This window comes from Condylura cristata, unplaced genomic scaffold (genome assembly GCF_000260355.1).
Source record: "Condylura cristata isolate star-nosed mole 26May11 unplaced genomic scaffold, ConCri1.0 scaffold00029, whole genome shotgun sequence".
In the NCBI taxonomy this organism is placed as follows: Eukaryota; Metazoa; Chordata; class Mammalia; order Eulipotyphla; family Talpidae; genus Condylura; species Condylura cristata.
This window is the reverse complement of record NW_004567130.1, coordinates 12,978,089-12,995,249: the sequence shown is the minus strand read 5'-3', so window position 1 is coordinate 12,995,249 and position 17,161 is coordinate 12,978,089. Positions and strand designations below refer to the sequence as shown.

At 44.7% G+C, this 17,161-nt stretch overlaps 1 protein-coding gene across 3 annotated transcripts in view; it reads right to left on the bottom strand.

The window, feature by feature from the left end:
- The window catches only part of CIT (citron rho-interacting serine/threonine kinase), a 149,969-nt gene extending 137,085 nt beyond the window's left edge, over positions 1–12,884 (bottom strand). For all 3 annotated transcript variants that reach the window (XM_012731088.1, XM_012731089.1, XM_012731090.1), the window contains exons 1-3: positions 12,783–12,884; positions 8,977–9,118; positions 2,315–2,490 (exon numbers count right to left, since the gene is read on the bottom strand). In XM_012731088.1, coding sequence (XP_012586542.1) covers positions 2,315–2,490; positions 8,977–9,118; positions 12,783–12,878 — 414 coding nt within the window. In that variant the 5' untranslated portion in view covers positions 12,879–12,884. The remainder of the gene's footprint in view (positions 1–2,314; positions 2,491–8,976; positions 9,119–12,782) is intronic.
- Positions 12,885–17,161: the final 4,277 nt, after the last annotated feature.

Sequence of the window (17,161 nt, the reverse complement as noted above, 5' to 3'; positions counted from 1 at the left end):
CTCTCCCCTCCTCCTCTCTGGCAGCTTCTTTCACTCGCTTCAGTGCTGACTTCTCCTCTCAATCCCTTAAATTTTGAAGCCTCACGCGGCTCAGTTAAGCATCCTCTGTCTCTTTATATTCATAGTCAGGAATGGATGAGAGAGCGGCTTTAGTGACCGCAGGATGTCTGTGATTAAAAGAAAAAGGGGGAGGAGACCTGAGGGAACCTTTAGGGTATTTTTTGTTTTAAATCACACACATACAGGTGTTAATTACAGTCACCATCCATTCCCTGAAACAGTGGTTTCACTTACCTGTGGAATATAAATAACCAAAAAACATACGCTGGCAGAGCACAGCTAATTTACCAATCTGGGTGGGCCCCAAAGCGTATTTTAGACCTAAAATTAAACCTTAGACCTAAGTGAAAACATACTGATTAGGCGGGAGCATGGGGAGTGGAAGGGGCAGCGGAAGCTGAGGGGCAGGGCACTGGCAGGGGTGATTAGGTGGAGGGCGCATAAAATGTGTGCCCAGATGGAGGAGTAAAATGTAACCCCAGAGTTATGCAGACACATAAACAATTGCCAAGTTAATAAGTGCATCAATTAAGCTAATAAACCAATCAAACAACCCAGCCCACACTCATACCTGGCTGTGTCCAGTCACTAGCCCAGGGGAAGGAACCCCTATTGGGTGTCTCTGTTGCCTGCCTACACCAAGGTGCGCTGGATTACTTTCTCTGCACACGCAGTATTTCCCATTTAAAATATAATGGGGTGACATCTTATGGCTCTTCCCAAGGACATAGGAACCCACCAAATTCAACAGGTGCTCAGGCAGTGGGTACTGATCCTGGTCCTGCAGCTGGGCGGCAAGTTAGCACCCTCAGCTCCTCTCTTCCCTGATCTGCAGCACCCTGCCACAATTCCTCTCTGAAGCTGCTCGCAGTACATCCCTACGCCTGGGCTACATCACTCCTGGACTCTGACAAGCAGCTTCCTCAGGCTCTGATCCCAGCCTCCATCAAAAACCTGGACGGCCCCCAACCGTCCCTCCAGTGAGACTGCAGTTCCAAAATCCTGTCCTTGAGGGAAGGGTGAGCTCCTGCTTATGGGCACAGATCTACTTAGGATAGGGATTAAGTTGTTGATGTAAAGTGAGTGTACTTAATATCACTGAACTTAGAACCAACACTGGCTAAAAGCGATCTTATATGACATATATATATATATATAAAGGATTTTATATGACATATATATATAAAGGTTTTTATATTACATACATATACAAAGGATTTTTGAGATTTCCTACAAGTCATCCCTTCCTGCCTGAATGTCCTTATTTCTCCCCATTTCTAAATCTCTCTCTCGCTCACATCTGCATGTGTTCTAATTAAACTCCAGATGGCCACCAGGCCCCTCGTCCACCTGACATGTCCTGTTACTTCTCTCTGCCCAGAGATGACATGCCTTATCTGCACGTGAACTTTCTCTAAGTGTCCCTGGCTCACCCACCTCCACCCTCGCCGTCATTCATGAGTTTGCGAACTGCCCTTCCCCTCTGCGACACTTTAACCGGTAGGTGCCTGCTTTAAATCCACATCAGCATCCTTCTTCCCTTTCCAAGGTTGTTTTTAAACCCTGAAGCTAACAGCCATGGAGCTCAATTCCTTTTGCAGGCTTCCCACGGAGCCCGGTACATTATCAGACACACGATGTGCACTTGAACGTCTGTAACTAATAAATTACTCTCTGAACTGCAAGGTTGATGGCCGCCTCTCTAGCAACACAGCAAATGAATCAATATGTCTGGAGCAGCTGCCTTGTTTAAAAAGGAGCAAATTACCACCACCAAAGAGATAACTTCTTCCCTGCTCTCAAACGAGCAACTCCCTAGTCACGTAACAATTTAATTTCATCAATGATCTGTTCTAAAATCAAATACACGTCCACAACACAGAGCTGTAAGTAAGTGTGCAGAAGCAAGCGCTCTCACTCGCCCCATAATACGGGTGTCCCTGGGACCCCAGCTGACAGTCATGACAGATCATCTCAAATTCAGCTGAAAGGCCAAGTTGGTTCTGAATAAAATGCCGCTACAGAACCGTGATCAGGGACCCCCGGGAGTCTGTGTGAGCCTTCAAAAATAGTCCACATCAGTTCAAGAAGAGCTGAGATTGCCAGAGCCCTTTCTGCCCATGCAGCCGTAATTAATAATCAAGTCACCAGGAAAGCTTGCTCCATCAGAGAAGCCAGTTCAGCAGGTTATCATCTCCGCAAGGAACATTCTGGAACAGAAAGGGGAAAGGCTGTGACGGCAGGAGGCGCCTACCTGCTCCTGGGCCAACAGGGCCTTCTTCTTCATGACTTTCATGGCATAGACGTGTCCAGTCGCTCTCTCCCTCACCACCTGCACTTCAGCAAAGTGGCCACAGCCTACAAGACTTCGGACTTCAAAGTCCTTGGCTGAAGGCTGAAGTTCCCGTAGATCAGCTATGGTGTCAGAATCTGCCAAAGATGGAAGAGTTACTCTCAGGTAAATAAAGCGTTTCAAAAATGCACCTTTAGGAAAGCCATAAAGAAGAAAGAGAGAAAGAAGAAAGAAAGAAAAAGTGTTCTTATGTCTTCCCTCACTGTCAAAAGACATTTAGTCACTTTCTCATCTGTCATGAATAATTATAAAATCAGCACAAAAATGTTTTTATATGTTAAGTTAAAATTAAGGGCTCCAGAAATTCCAGAGCACAGTTTCCATGGTAGCTATAATTTGAATTCCGTAGACTTAGAAAATAGGGGAGGGAGAGGCGTGCGTTTCTTCCTCCTCACTAAAGGCTGCAGGGAGGTGTGTAGTCAAACGTTCTTATCAGCATTTGGACCAATTTATAAATGATGTAAGCAACATGCTTCCCATCCACAATCAACTGTGGAGTCGTCTTCCAGATCATTCCTTCCTGTCAACTGTGGTCTGCTCAGTTTTCTCCCACTAGCCCATTCTCTCTTCCTTGCAGTGTGCAGCAGGGATGCCTTCTGCCTTCCTGTGTGGGAAGGCTACCCCCAGAAAGCATTAGTCCAAAGAACCAGGGACCTGCCGTGTCACACATCTGGAATGGTTTGCAACTACCTTTATCTTAACACAAAGTGTTATTCCTTTTCCAAGTACAATCTCTGGGCCATGTCTTAGTCTGCTCAGGCTGCTCTAACAAAACACCACAAATGAAGTGGCTTACACATTTATTCCTCATAATTCTTGAGACTGGGAGGTCCAAGATCAATGTGCCAACAGACTGGCTCCTGATAAGGGCCTGTATCTCAGTGTCCTCACAAGGCAGGAAGGAGAGCTCTGGTCTCTCTTCCTCTTCCCATAATGAAGCTAATCTTGTAATAGGGGCCCTACCCTCACCATGTTATCTAAATCTAATTACCAAAGGCTCCTCCTCCAAATACCATGACACTGGGGGCTGGAGTCTCAACTCAGGAATTCATGGGGGACATAAACATTGAGTCCATAATAACTGGAGATCCTCAGCAGGTGAAGTATGGGCTACATGGATGACAGACTTAGAATTTAACACAGTTTTTTAACACCCTAAGGACACAACATAGCCTGGGCATCACTGGCTAGGCAGTGACATTGATATGCTGCAGAGAAGGAGGAGTGAGCTGTGACTCCAGAAAATTCAAATCCTGCACGTTACCGGGAACTGGGCCACATTCCAAAGGAAGGCAAGAGCGACATGTAATCAAAATTATCCAGGAGAACGCCTCAGAAGGGTGCCACACTAAAAAACATGAGGCTATCTTGAAACCCCACATGGGCGCTGGAGTCCTCGAGGCATGGAATAGAGCAATGTCTGTGACTGGCACCAGAGAGCTTAGAGATACACTCAACTCGGCAGGCTGTTCACACAACCAGTGTGACAGGGTTCAACAGAGGGAAAAGCCATTTTGTATCCACCGTCACTGGGTGGCACAACGATAAATTAATCAATGCAATTTTAATTGGTATTACCCATCCCCTTGCTTTGCTGCATGGGGGGAGCTAAAATCACTTCTTTCAAAGGCACATATGATGAATTCCACTACCTTGAGCGTCACCCACAAACCACACCACTCATTTCAGCAAGTCATCCTGAAAAAAACATCTTCAGTCCCTCGGGAATCAGGCAAGAACGGCAGGCAGATTGGCGTGAATTTACCCTGACCACAGCAACAAAGAAATTGAGAGCCCTTCAGGAAGAATTCCATGCAAGATTGAAAACTAGGCCATATTCTCCTTTCACCCTTACATCACTGCCAGGCCCCATATTTCTTCCCTGTCCTTCTCCAAGTTTCTTTCAGTCAAGTATTTGAGTTTTGAATTATAATTCCCCAAATACACTGGTGTGCAACTTCTTGGTTGAACCCTGTTTCATCACTGCTCACACACAAGGCCAGTCTCTCCTCTCTGTTAGGCCTTGCACCCCCAAGCTGCTGTCAGTATTGTGCAACTTCATAACTCAGCTTCTGTCACAAGCAACCACCAGGTACCTCAATCGCATAAGCCGACAAAACTACCACAATATGCTTAGAATTCTAAGAAACCAGTCCAAATCTCACTGGCTTTATTCCTAGGCTTTGGGTTATCAAGGTAAACAGGCAACACTATACTCCACATCTATGACTATTAAAACAGTCCACCTTCATGACTTCTGTACAGGACTCTGACTTCAAACCCCGTCACCCTTCACTCCTGGCCTTGCAGTTAGAGTCCAGTGGGTGCTGAATATTGAGGTGAAGGGGAAGCCCCAGAGCACCTCAGTGAGAATGCCAAGAAGGACCTTGTAAGATCAACCAGGATTAACCTGATAGTCGAGGTAAAAGAGCTAGACTTTGCTGAGCACTGTCTCTGTATCAGGCTTTCCTATACATTCCCATTTAATCCCAGAACAACCCACTGTTGGGCCTCCCTGGTGACCTAGGGGTTAAGTCTCATAGCTATCACCACTGCAGCCTGACCTCCATCCCCAGCCAGGGAGATGATCCACATAATGCAGCAGACCTCCCCTGTCTCGCCCGCTGCTCCCCTCAGCAGTGGATTTTAGTAGACCTGACTTTTCTGCTCCCCACTCTGACTCTGGTGAATCCTTTCACTCCCTGCACCTCTGGCCTATACCCCAGTTCTTCTACCTGCCTACAAACACACACACACACACACACACACACACACACAAATAAATCTTTGGACCCAGAGAGCAAAAACCAATTGCTTCCATTTTTGAAACCAGATAATCTAATTCCTAGGAATTCAACCTGCATGGGAACACCCGCACAAGTGCACGGGAAAGACACAAAGAACTATGCTCGTGCTGAGTGCTGCTGTCACAGGAAGAGTCAAACTCAACACTCATCCACCAAAAGTGGAAGCAGACTAAAAGTCTGCCAATGTAAAAGAACATTCAGCACATGTTTAAAAAAATGAGGTAGCTCCTTTGCCACTTAATATATATTTTTTAAGATTTATTTATGCTTACAGAACTGGGATACAGACAACAGTTGTAGTGGGTGAGAGGCAGAACAGGCAGACTGACAAAGTACACTGCTGAGGGGAGCAGCAGGTGGATAAGAAGAGGTCTGCTACACCATGTGGGTCAGCTCCATTGCCAGGGATGGAACTCATGCTGCAGAGACTTCAGAGAGCTTCATAATGTGGTACTTTAACCAGTTGCACCACCAGGGAGAGCCCTCAATAAGAATTCTTAAAGGGAAGGCTTTGATCACTACTATAAACCCAGAAGCCAAAACGGAACCTGGCACAGAGTAAGTTCTCCATAGATATTTGTCAAGTAAATATAATGTTAAGTGAGCAAAGCTACACATATGATCCATCTGTGTGAAATTAAACCAGAATAATGTTAGAACAAGCATGATTACTAGAGCTGGCTGACTTTACATAAGGGTTCATTAGGCTCATCTCTTTACCTTTAGATCTGTTTGAAATTTTCCATAATAAATATTTTATGGGCAAAAAAAAAAAATGTTATATACCAAAGTGTTAACAGTAGTTCTCTCAAACACGTAAAATGTGGAGAAATTTTCTTTCTCTTTGACCTTTTATGTCTAACTTTGTGTTATATTTGAATTTAGGGAGAAAAAAAAACTTCTTAAAGTTGTAATAATTTACCTGTATGTATTACAGCTGGGAACATACATACAGGATCTTTTGCTTCAGTCAAAGTAGCAGAAAGAGGGGAGAATTTCAGCCACTGTAATCACCGAGAACTCTCCAATTTTGACAATTATCGACACTTTTCTATGTACCTTTTGATATCACACTTGCTATTTTTTACATAAACTATATGCCTACTTTAAGTTTCCACCACTTACTTGGTTCATTTAGGAATATAATCATTCAGTCAATACTTATTGAGCAGCTACCTTGTGCCAGACCCTGTTTTAGATACACAGGATATAAAAGAATAAAGAAGCAAAACCCTTCCCCTGGTTCACAGATGCTAGTTCCCTGCCCTCCCAGGCCTAAACAAGAAGTCCTGCTTCGTGGTGACATTCAGTCTCTTTTCCTTCACAGTCCCCAAAGAAAATCTCCATCTTGTGACAAGACTCAAGAAACTTTGGAAGTAGCAGCTGTTGGACCCTCTTCCCACAGAAAAGCAAGCCTTACATTCAAAACAGAAACTCAAAAGCAAAAACAAAAATCAATAATACAATTACCCTTTTTCAAACATAGCCTCCCAACTGTCCTCTCCAGGAAGCCTCTTCAGAAATAAGGAATAACTCCCTGGAAGAGGATTCTATAAGAAAAATCTACATTTCATCAAGCTGAACCTCCTAATTGCGGACTAAGGAAGGCGAGAAGCCATCTGAACTGAGGGCTGTCTCCAGGTGAATGAAGGTGCCAGTAAACTGGCTGGTTAGCCTGTCACTTCCTGTCCCCGCTCACTCCTGTGGTATACAAGGCTCCTTTCAAGTTAGACAAAAGCAGGACACTTGATCGCCCTGGGGCAATCGAGATACATCATGAGGTATGGCAGGGAAAGCTGGGTGGTGGGGTGGATGTACACTGATGTGCTTTGCATCCCAGGGACTGATCAGTGGAACGCCTTGTTAATAAGAGAGGAGCCATGGGTGGGGAGCCAGGAGTATATCAGCAGACTCCGCCGCGCTCCCTAAAGCCCTGGACCCAGTGTTGAGTCTGACCTACCCTTTTCTTTTCTCTGTCAGTAAAAAGGCCAGGATGTTGCTCCTGAGCAGCATCCTGCAGCCTCCAGCCTGCTCCCATTCTTCCATTTCTTTCTCTTATCACTGCGGTGTTACGCTATGACACAGAGAGCTATGCTGCTGCAACACACTCCTTATTTGGGAATTTAAATTTCCAAGAAAATAAAGTGAGAGTGTGTTCGAACAATAATGAACGCAGGAATACCCCAAGTACATTTCAAAGTGAAAGATGAACAATGTATTAAACTATGTTGAGGTCCGTGGCTGCCATTATGGGGTAATATTTATTGAGTGACTCTGTATAGTCTCCAATTTTTCCCAATTTGCAGAGAAGAAAACTCAGATGAGGCAAGAAACATACATACCAAAGGTCACTATCATGGACATACACTGGTTTTACCTACTCAGACCCCCAGTTCCGTTGGGTACTTGCATAACCCCCACCCCCATAAGGTCCTGATAATCACAGTTTCAGACCTCCAGGCACCCATACAAAGTCAATCACAACACTACTTCACAACCTCACCCAGTTGTGAGGGGTCAAGGGATAGACAAATGGCCCAAAGCAGAGTCAGTTAAAAACCTTCTCTGATTGATATTAATAAAGAAGGTGAGAGGTTGGGCAGGGTCAGTCCTCAACGAGCCTGTTCTTAAAGGGCCAGGCAGTTAGTATCTTGGGCTTTGGAGGCCATGTGGTCACGACTCACACGTCTTGCCTTATGTAAGCCGTCAAGAGCGATGCATGCACAAATGGGCGTGGCTGAGTTTCAGTAACACTGCTTTACAAAACAGGCATCCACCCCAGGCTGTGGTTGGCAGACCCCAGAAGGAGACACTGCACTGAAGTACCATGTGGAGGGCAAGAGGCCCCTGAAACACTACAGAAAGGCCAGAGTCCCAGCTGAGTCCAGTCTTCCAGCCAACAGCGCCAGACATTGAACCAGCCATGAGAACACTCCAGCCAGGAGGGTCCCCGGTGCCTAAAATCCAGGCCAGCATCATGCGGAGCAAAGGAATCCTCACCGGAGCCCAGTCAACCCTTGGGCTCCTGAGAATAAAACAATTCAGTCACCTAAATTTAGGGTGGCTTAAAGTCATGGATGGCAGGATTTCTCAAAGCTGACATTACTGACATTTTGGAGGACCCCGTGCGTGGTGATGGATGTTGACTGGCATCCCTGGCCTCACTTGTTAGATGCCAATGGCACCCTCCCCCCACCTCTACCCTAGCTGTGAGAACAAAAAATGCCTCTAGACATCAGTGTCCCAAGTGACTTAGGACTTTCATAGACCCTAGGCACTTCTACCTTTGCCAGCTGCTACCTGAAGAGAAAAAAATCAAAAATTACATTTTATGATGACCATGATAAAAAGTAGAGTACGCTATACATACATGCATACATAACAATACATTGCTACTATAGGCATATTTTTCTTAGGACTTCAAATCCTGAGTGAGATGGGGTCAAGGACACCATCTAATTCCTTGGAATCAGCCTGAAGTTTGACACATCCCTGGATTTGCCATTTCATGAGCCAATCAATTCACTTTGGGGCCTAAGTTTGTTTTAGGTGAGTTTCTGTCACTTGCAACCATAAGGCCTGGCTTTTTCCAGTCTCCTGATGACAAAAGGCAGAACCTGACCTCGAAGCGGGAGTCTGGCTGGCTCCGAGCAGAGCGCTTCCGCACTCCCACCAACCACTAACTCATTCCGCCTTGGGCAACCTTCCCACTTTCTCAAGGATGACAGTTTTCAGGAAAAAGCTCTCCAAACTTACACTTCCGGACAAAGTTGCTCACGTGTTTGATCTTCATCAGAGCAGGCTGACTGCACTCTTCAAAGAGAACAAAGAGGGCATCTAATATCCCTTCTCGGGAAAGAGGAGACATCTGCTGTTGAGTCATAGAGGGTGGTTTCCCCTAAAAACAGCAAACAGCAGATGGAGACACTGTCAATAATGAAAAGCTTTGATCAATAACATCCACACAGAGTAAATTACAAACCACCAACTCGACTAACTGCTCACGACACACGTTAACAGCGCAATTCTGTGGCTTCATCCTTTAAAGCGACATCAACGGACAGTCATTAAGTTATCACCCATGCAATTCCATTACTAAGGGTTTCTTTCACCAGCACCCTGGAAGAAAAATATCACAAGCATGCCATTCATAAGAAAAGGGCCTCCTTTCTTCATGGTCTGAGGCGTGTGGAAACATTCACTCTGGACCCTGATGGTTCTGACGTTTCCCCATGTCTCTACAGCAGGAAACTATGATTGCTGCTTCTTTCATGCAGCCCCAAGCTTGCTGATAGAACCTTTCTTTAATTTACTCTGACACATTCCAGTGAATGGAATGACGCAGTGAAGCTGCGTTTCCTCCTGATCAAGAGCAACAGTTGCAAACCGGCAGACTGTATCTAGCCCACAGACATGTTTTGTTTGGCTTGTAGTATTTAATGTAATTTGAATTATCTGCCAATATTGAAAAATCAGGAGATTGGATCAAAGAGAAAGGGTGGAAGGATTTTCTGGCTTCTCTTGAGACAACGGCTGAAATTCTAGCACCGCTCCCACTCCTCCCTGGCGACTCGGGGCTGCAGCTGCGTGTGCTGCCCCTGGGGGTGGCAGATGTGTTGTGCATGTGACTGCAGAAGGACTCAGTCGCCCACCTGGCCACTTCGCTCACTTATACTCACACCTGGGCCCTGAAGAAATGGGACTGCACCCCTTGCCTACAGCAGTGATCCCCACATACCAGGCTGTGGACCATGCAGCCATCTCTCTGCAAAGATGGCCACAAACAGTTGTCACTCTTACGCACTTGTCATTGCTCCCATCAAAAGCTCCTCTTGAATGTGTGACACAGGCAGCCCTCTGCCAGCTCAGGGCAATCCTTAAGCAGCTTCTTTTGTTGCTCTTTTGGGAAACCAGCTGCCATTTAAAGATGCCAGGCCCGCTACCTGCTTTATATTTTTTAAGATTTATTTATTTGTACACACAAGAACTGGGGTACAGGCCAGGGGTTGTTGGGGGGGGCAAGAGTATTCACCAGAGACAGAGTGGGGAGCAGAACAGGAAGATCTACTGAAATACACTGATGAGGGGAGCAGCTGGCCAGTCAGGAAAGGTCTGCTGCACGATGGGAATCACAACCCTAGCTACGGATAGAACTGGAGCTGCCGTGACTGCAGACACATCATAATGCTGCGCTTTAACCTGCTGCACCACCAGAGAGGGCCTCCAATCACTACCTGCTTTATAAATAAAGTTTTATTGAAACACAGCCACACCCATCGTTTGTATATTGTCTGAGGTGACTTTGAAGGCTACAATGACAGTTGCAGTGGAGACCATATGACCCACAAATCCTAATAATAAAATTACTTGCAGAAAAAAATTATCAGCCCCAAGCTAGACTACTGAATAGCAAAGGTATTCATGGAGGAGAGAGGCTATGTAGAAGACAATATTGTTCATGTTGGCAGGTAGCATCCAGATGTTCCAGTCCCAGTCAACTTCCAAATGAATAAGCTCTGACAGTGACCCCAGCTGAAGTCACAGAGTAGAAAACCTGAGCCATCTAACTGAATCCAGCCAGCCCACAGGGGCCTAAGAAAAAATAATCACCATGGCTTTAAACTTTGAGTGCTTACACTAGAATCACCAGAACTCAAGGACTTTAAAAAAAAAAAGACACTCTGGTCCTTGTTCCAAGCTACTGAATTAGAATTTTCCAGTTTTTAGCTTACAATCTGTTTTATTCACCAATCCCTCCTGCCCCCAAATTCAAACCTTAGTCAGGTTTGGGAAGCACTGGGTCACCATACTTGTCTAGTGGGTATTTTGTGAATTTTTTCAGATTCACATTGAAAAATATTAACTTTTTTCTTCTGCTCTTCAATGAGCTTAGACTTGAGAGCATTTCCTAAATACAGTAGTGTATCTTGACAAAGTTTTTAAGTCTGCCTTGAAATGAGAAAAAAAGGCCATCACATAATGACTCTTATAAAGCTAAGTGTATTCAGATTGTATAATGGTCCTTCATTCTGAATTGTCCTTCCTCTCTCGGTGCTTCTTGAGTGCCCTTTATTTTTAATAAAAGGACCAGAAAATAGCAGATTTTTCTGTTTATCTGCTTGTTTCTTTACCTCTGTTACTTGGCAAAATAACAAGCTGGCAAACTTAGGGCGACCCTGTAAATTTGTGAAATTTTGCTGGCTCGAGAATCTAGAAGTCTGCTAAGCAATAATGTAGAACGATTGGGAAGTAGTGTTAAGTAAGAGGAAAAAAACAAACTAAGACTCAATCTGAAGTACTGACCTGAATAGAAAGCAAATAATAGCTTTCCTGGGGACATGGAAACTCACCACTAAAGAGATGAATCGAGGACTTATCCTTGCTGTATAATGACACTGAAATACAAGATGCACCGACTCAGCTTGACATCTGTGGCAGTGTCGCCCCCTGGTTACACACCCAGGTCTTGGAGTCAGGTAGACTAAAAAGTGAGCCTGGCTCTGTCACTTGCCTTGCCTCCCTAGGCAAGTTTCCTCCTATTTAAACAGTAAATGAGGGGCCCTCCCTGGTGGCACAAGGGGTTAAAGCACAGCACTAAGAAGCTAAAGCCACTTCAGCATGAGTTCGATCCCCACCCAAGAGATGACCCACATGGCGTGGCAGACTTCTCCTTACCCACCCTACCCTGACCCGCTGCTACCCCAGCAATGTACTTCTTCAGTCTGCCCTTTTTGCTCCCCACTCTGTCTCTGGTAAATCCTCACACCTCTGGCCTATATCACAAATAATTTTTTTAAGTTATTTATACCAAGAGCTATCATTTATTTACCAAGAGCTAGGCAAGGTGTTAAGAGCTTTATCTGGATATTCTCATGTAATCCTTACAAATGCTCTGTGAATTAAGTAACATAAACTCTATCTTCAAGAGTGGAAAACGGAGTCAGAGGAGGCAACTGACTCACCCAAAGTAACACAGCAAGTGTTACAAGTGCTGAGACCAGGATTCTAATCTCAATGCTCATTACTAATTATATTGTTGTCCCCCTCCAACTTATGAGCACATAGTCAAACAAGAATTTCTATACCAAGTGGTCCATCTACATCAGAAACAAAAAGAATATTTAAATCTACTTGGAAATAACCTCATGGAATTAAGTTTTAACACTTCTGGGGTGATGGAAATGTCTCTATTTTGAGAGGAATGTGGGTTTCACAGGTGTATTTATCAAAATGTTTTGTTTCTTAATTCAAAAAACATAAGCACCCCTGAAGCTGAAACCTCCAGAAATCTTAGCCAGAGTCCTACTGATTTTCTTCATACAAAGAAAAACTTAATAGAGTGTAAAGAGTAAGAAATGATTAAAAAGATCTTGGTTGAAGGACAAGTTCATCACCTACCTGTCTGGTAGATCCTTTCACCAATACTATCAGTGAATACAAGACACCAAGTTTTATCCCTTATTCACCCTTTTTATAGCTTCAGTTCATTGACAACAACAGAAGTGACAAGGATGTTCCAAGAAAACAGAGACCAGGAAAGCTGGCAGGCAACCAACACATACCTGGAAAAAAAGATTCAGCCTGGAGGCACGGCTGGCGATGGCTTCTGCAGCACCAGCATCCTGTGGAGTCCGTGCCCCATACTTGAACTTCAACATCTCCCACTGGTGCTAAAGCGAGAAAGACAGTCAAGTGTGTACTCCCGATGTGCCCAGGAAGGGCTTGAGCAAAAATTATCTCCCTCAAGATTACCAGGGACAGAGAGATGAAAAACAGCCACGACACGGGTTTTGGGAAGCTCAAGCTGGTAACGGGGATTAAAAATCAGACTGCAACTCACTGTGATAGGTAATATACTTACTTGACATACTCTCTTCCCCTACACTCCCCACTTAGAATGTAAACTTCACAAGAGCATGGATTTTTGCCCTCACAATATTGGGAACACATAACTTGGAACATGTAGTTGCTAATACCTAGTTCTAAATACCTAGAAAGGACAGTTCAAATAAGCAAATACGTTAGAAAGGGATTTAAGTGCGGGGGGGGGGGGTTGGAATGAGCAAGATGAGGTCTGTTGGGTTGGGGCGTGGCACAATTTTTTAAGTGGCAGGAGCAGACTTGACTGAGAAAGTGACATCTGAACCAAGGAAGTGAGCAGCAAACTTGCTGATATCTGGGGAAAGGAAAGTGACCCGCCAGAGGGCACAGCCAGAAGAAGGATCTGAGGCAGGGCCTGGCTGTTCTCTTACAGCAGCCAGGAGAGTGGCGCGCTGGAGCAGATAAGCGGGAAGAATGGGGTGACCGGTGGGGACCAAGATGTGACGACACCCAAGTGTTAGGATCACAGATAATGAGGACTCCGCTAGACAAAATAATGAGGTACTGCTGCAGGAGGTAGGGCAGAACACACTTAGCACCAGCACAACTCCTGCCCGGCACCCCGGGGGAGAGCCTCTCGCCCGCGGAGGTGGGCGCTAACGCCAGCCTGAAGTCACTCCGGGTCCCCGGAACGCCGGGGCAGGGTCGTCGCCCGTCCCGCTGCGGGAGGGAAAGCCGCAGGGGGTGGTGTGGGTGGGGGCGACTTCGCCCCCGTCTTGCAGAGTGGGGTGAAGGGGGTGGGGGGGCCAGACTCACGCTCAGCGGACCCAGCCAACCTGCGTTCCGCTCCGCCCGCGCTCCCGCCGCCGTGTTTGAACCCAGAAAGGCGCGGGGCGGGGTTCAGCCACTCTGGGCTAATCAGCGTGCTGGTTCCTCGTGATGGACAGCAGCGACTCGGTCAGGCTCCGCCCAAGTCCCTAAAGGGACGGCGGAAGTAGAGGGAGAACCAATCAAATTGTTTCGGCCCTTGACTCGCGACCAATGAAAAAAGGGTAAGGGCACACCCGGCGGGGCTGAGCTGGGAAGTTTGAAATTGGCGGTTAAGCGGGACTCCGTGCTGGGGACAGGTCTGGGTCTGTCCAGGATCCCTGGGGATGTCGCTGGGCGTTGTCCCCTCCTTTTACGGCCACTTGCGAGACGTCGGCAACCGAGCCGGAAGTTCGAACTTCGACCGGCCTGGATCACTGAATCTGCAGGCTGACTGTCCTACCACGAATAGGCGAAGGTATTGAGACTGTCTGAACAAGGACATTTTAGAATCAAAGATTTAAATAGGCATTTCACTAGAGAGGAAATCCAGATGCCCACCCACGTATAAAACGGTGCTCAATCTCAGACATAATCACGAAGTAAAAACCACAATGAGATACAGTTAACAGTCACCCTGCTTAGGGGGGAGAGGGAGGTTGCAGTGTTTCAAAGTAGCTACACGCGTTCACACATGGGTATGTGAAGTAGTAGTTTCTTTGAAAAAGTTTGGCATTATTTGCTAAAACTGAAGATATGCCCATTTCTATGATCCCTGTGTACGAGAATGTACAAATACTATTGTACAACATAGTGGTTAATAAATAAATAAATCGGGATGGGAAAAAAATGTACAAAATGATGTAAAAATTAACTTTTGTAATAAAAAAAATATTGTTATAAATAAATAAATAACCCTGGAAGCCACTCAAATGTCAGTGGAAAATATAACCTTTGTTTTTTTTTGGAAAGTGTAACATTTTATATCACAGTGTTTTCCTACAGCAATGAAAAAGGGTGAACTACAGCTAAATAAATGACATGAGTCTCAAAACAATGTTGAATGAAGGAGGTGAGATGATAGAATAAAGTCTGATATTGTTTTAATACAAATTTCAATAATAGACAAAACAATGTTGTTCGAGAGGTAATGGGACTATAGAAAGAAAGCAAAATTCAGATAGTGGTCACCTAGGATTAAGACAGAGGCCTCTGAGGGAATATGGGTGCTGACTTCTATTCCTTAACCTGAGTGGTAATAATATTTGTGTATGTTTTATAATTACTAGGTATACATATACACACACATATGGGTATATATGTATATATATATATACACATACATATACACACATATGTGATGTTGTGAATATCAAAAATTTATAGGAGAAAATAGACCTTTCTCTAATCTTCTAGAGTACAGAGATAGAACTGGCGAAGTGTTATCACACACACATACACATCAATCCATATAAGACCAGGTTCACTTACTATACTTTTCTCTCCAAATATAACTTGACCTTTGTTCTAGGACCATAATGATAGCCATTCTTTATCAAAAGCCCCCTTTTATCATTTTCTCATTTAATTTTTCCTACAATCTTGGAAGAGAAGAGTTTTGACAGCTTGAAAAGCTGAAGCTGAGACAGGTAGTGTGACTAGTCCTGGGTCATGCCCTGTTAGGTGATAGAGTGAGGTTCAGAACTTTTGGACTCTCTGATTTCAAGTTCTTTTCTCAACCCAAAGCCTGCTTCCCAGAAAACATTAGAAATGCTCCCAGCCTTAGCTGATGTCACACTACAGGGATCCACCCAGTCCATAAACATGTGTGAAAACAAGGAAGATTTCTAAGGACATGTGAAAGGCTTACCACAGGTGCAGTGTACACAAGGAATAGAGATTTAAAGTGAGTCACACTGGTTATTGACTTGATGAAGGAAAGCTGTGACTATGGATATAGCCAATGTTCCTGTTGATTTTTCTAGTCCAGCCAGTGCCATTAGCTTCCAGAAAGAGAAGCCTTCCCCAGTGTGGTGGGACTTGTCCATTCCAAATAACAGCACTGTTTTTGTGCTGCCTAGAGAGCCGCTCATTCCCTGTCAGAACCATCACTGGCTTCTGCAAAAAAAATCCCTTGGGAAACAAGACAGGAAATAAACAATAAAAATTGAATGGCTAGAGAAATACAAAGCAAAAACCACATTAACTCTTCCAATTTGCTTTTAGAAGTAGTCGCTGCACAGAAATTATATGGGGAAAGAGAACAAGAAGGGATCAACAGTGACTGGGCCAGTAGGAAAATGACCAGACACTGCCAAAGAGTATGAGCTGTCATGAAAACTAGACTGACAGGAACCTAGACCTTGTGTTTGTTCTCGCACAAAATGAAGCATTGACCAGTCCTAGGCTGCGTGTGAATTCATGATGATGATTGTGAGACATCCTAGCTGTGAGTCATAATGAAGGACACGATGATGTTCTTGCATTCAATCATTTGTTCAAAAAAAACATTTATTGTGCCAAGGACTAGGAGTACTAAAATGAACAAGACACCCTTCTTGTCTGTTCCTGCAAAATCAAATATGGCGGGGAAGGAGGGTTGTAAACAACCAATTGTGGGGCGCTGTGATTAGACCTTGTAGCAGTAGAGACCACAGAGGTCAGCAGCAGGGAGGTTCAGGCAGGTGGTATCTGACAGCAAATATTCGAAACATGGAAACAAAAGAAATGAAGTTGCCTGTAGCGCAACAAGCAGACAGGCACTAAGGGCATGGAGGAGAGAGAAGGCATGACTGCAACATTCGAGCTAGACTTAGGGAATGTCAAGGACTGTGCAGACCACCCCCACACCACCCCCCCCACACACACACACAAAGAACAGAAAAAGAATCTGAGAGGCTAATCGCATTCTGGATAGAAAGAGACAAGGTTATTTGAGCAATTATCACAAAAGATTGTTTACATTACCTAAATAGACTGAGTTGAACCAGACTGAAAGCTTATGGCTTTAACTCTTTACCTACTTTGCAAAGAGACCTGATTAGTTCATTGAAGGTGACCACATACCCTGGTCTAGTCAAGTTGGCATGGAAACTTGTGTTTGTTATGCCAACATCAAGTCTGATAAAACATCCCCTTTGAAAAATAATGAACAGTATTATTTGTAGTTATGTCAAAAGAGAGAGAAAGAGACAAGGTTGTGCTGGTCCCTCTGGCAGGAAAGAGAGTTGCTCGAGCTCTTTCAGCAGCAGGTAACTTCTAAATAATGAAAATGACTGAAATAACCCTAAATGACGAAAATACAATTAGCTGA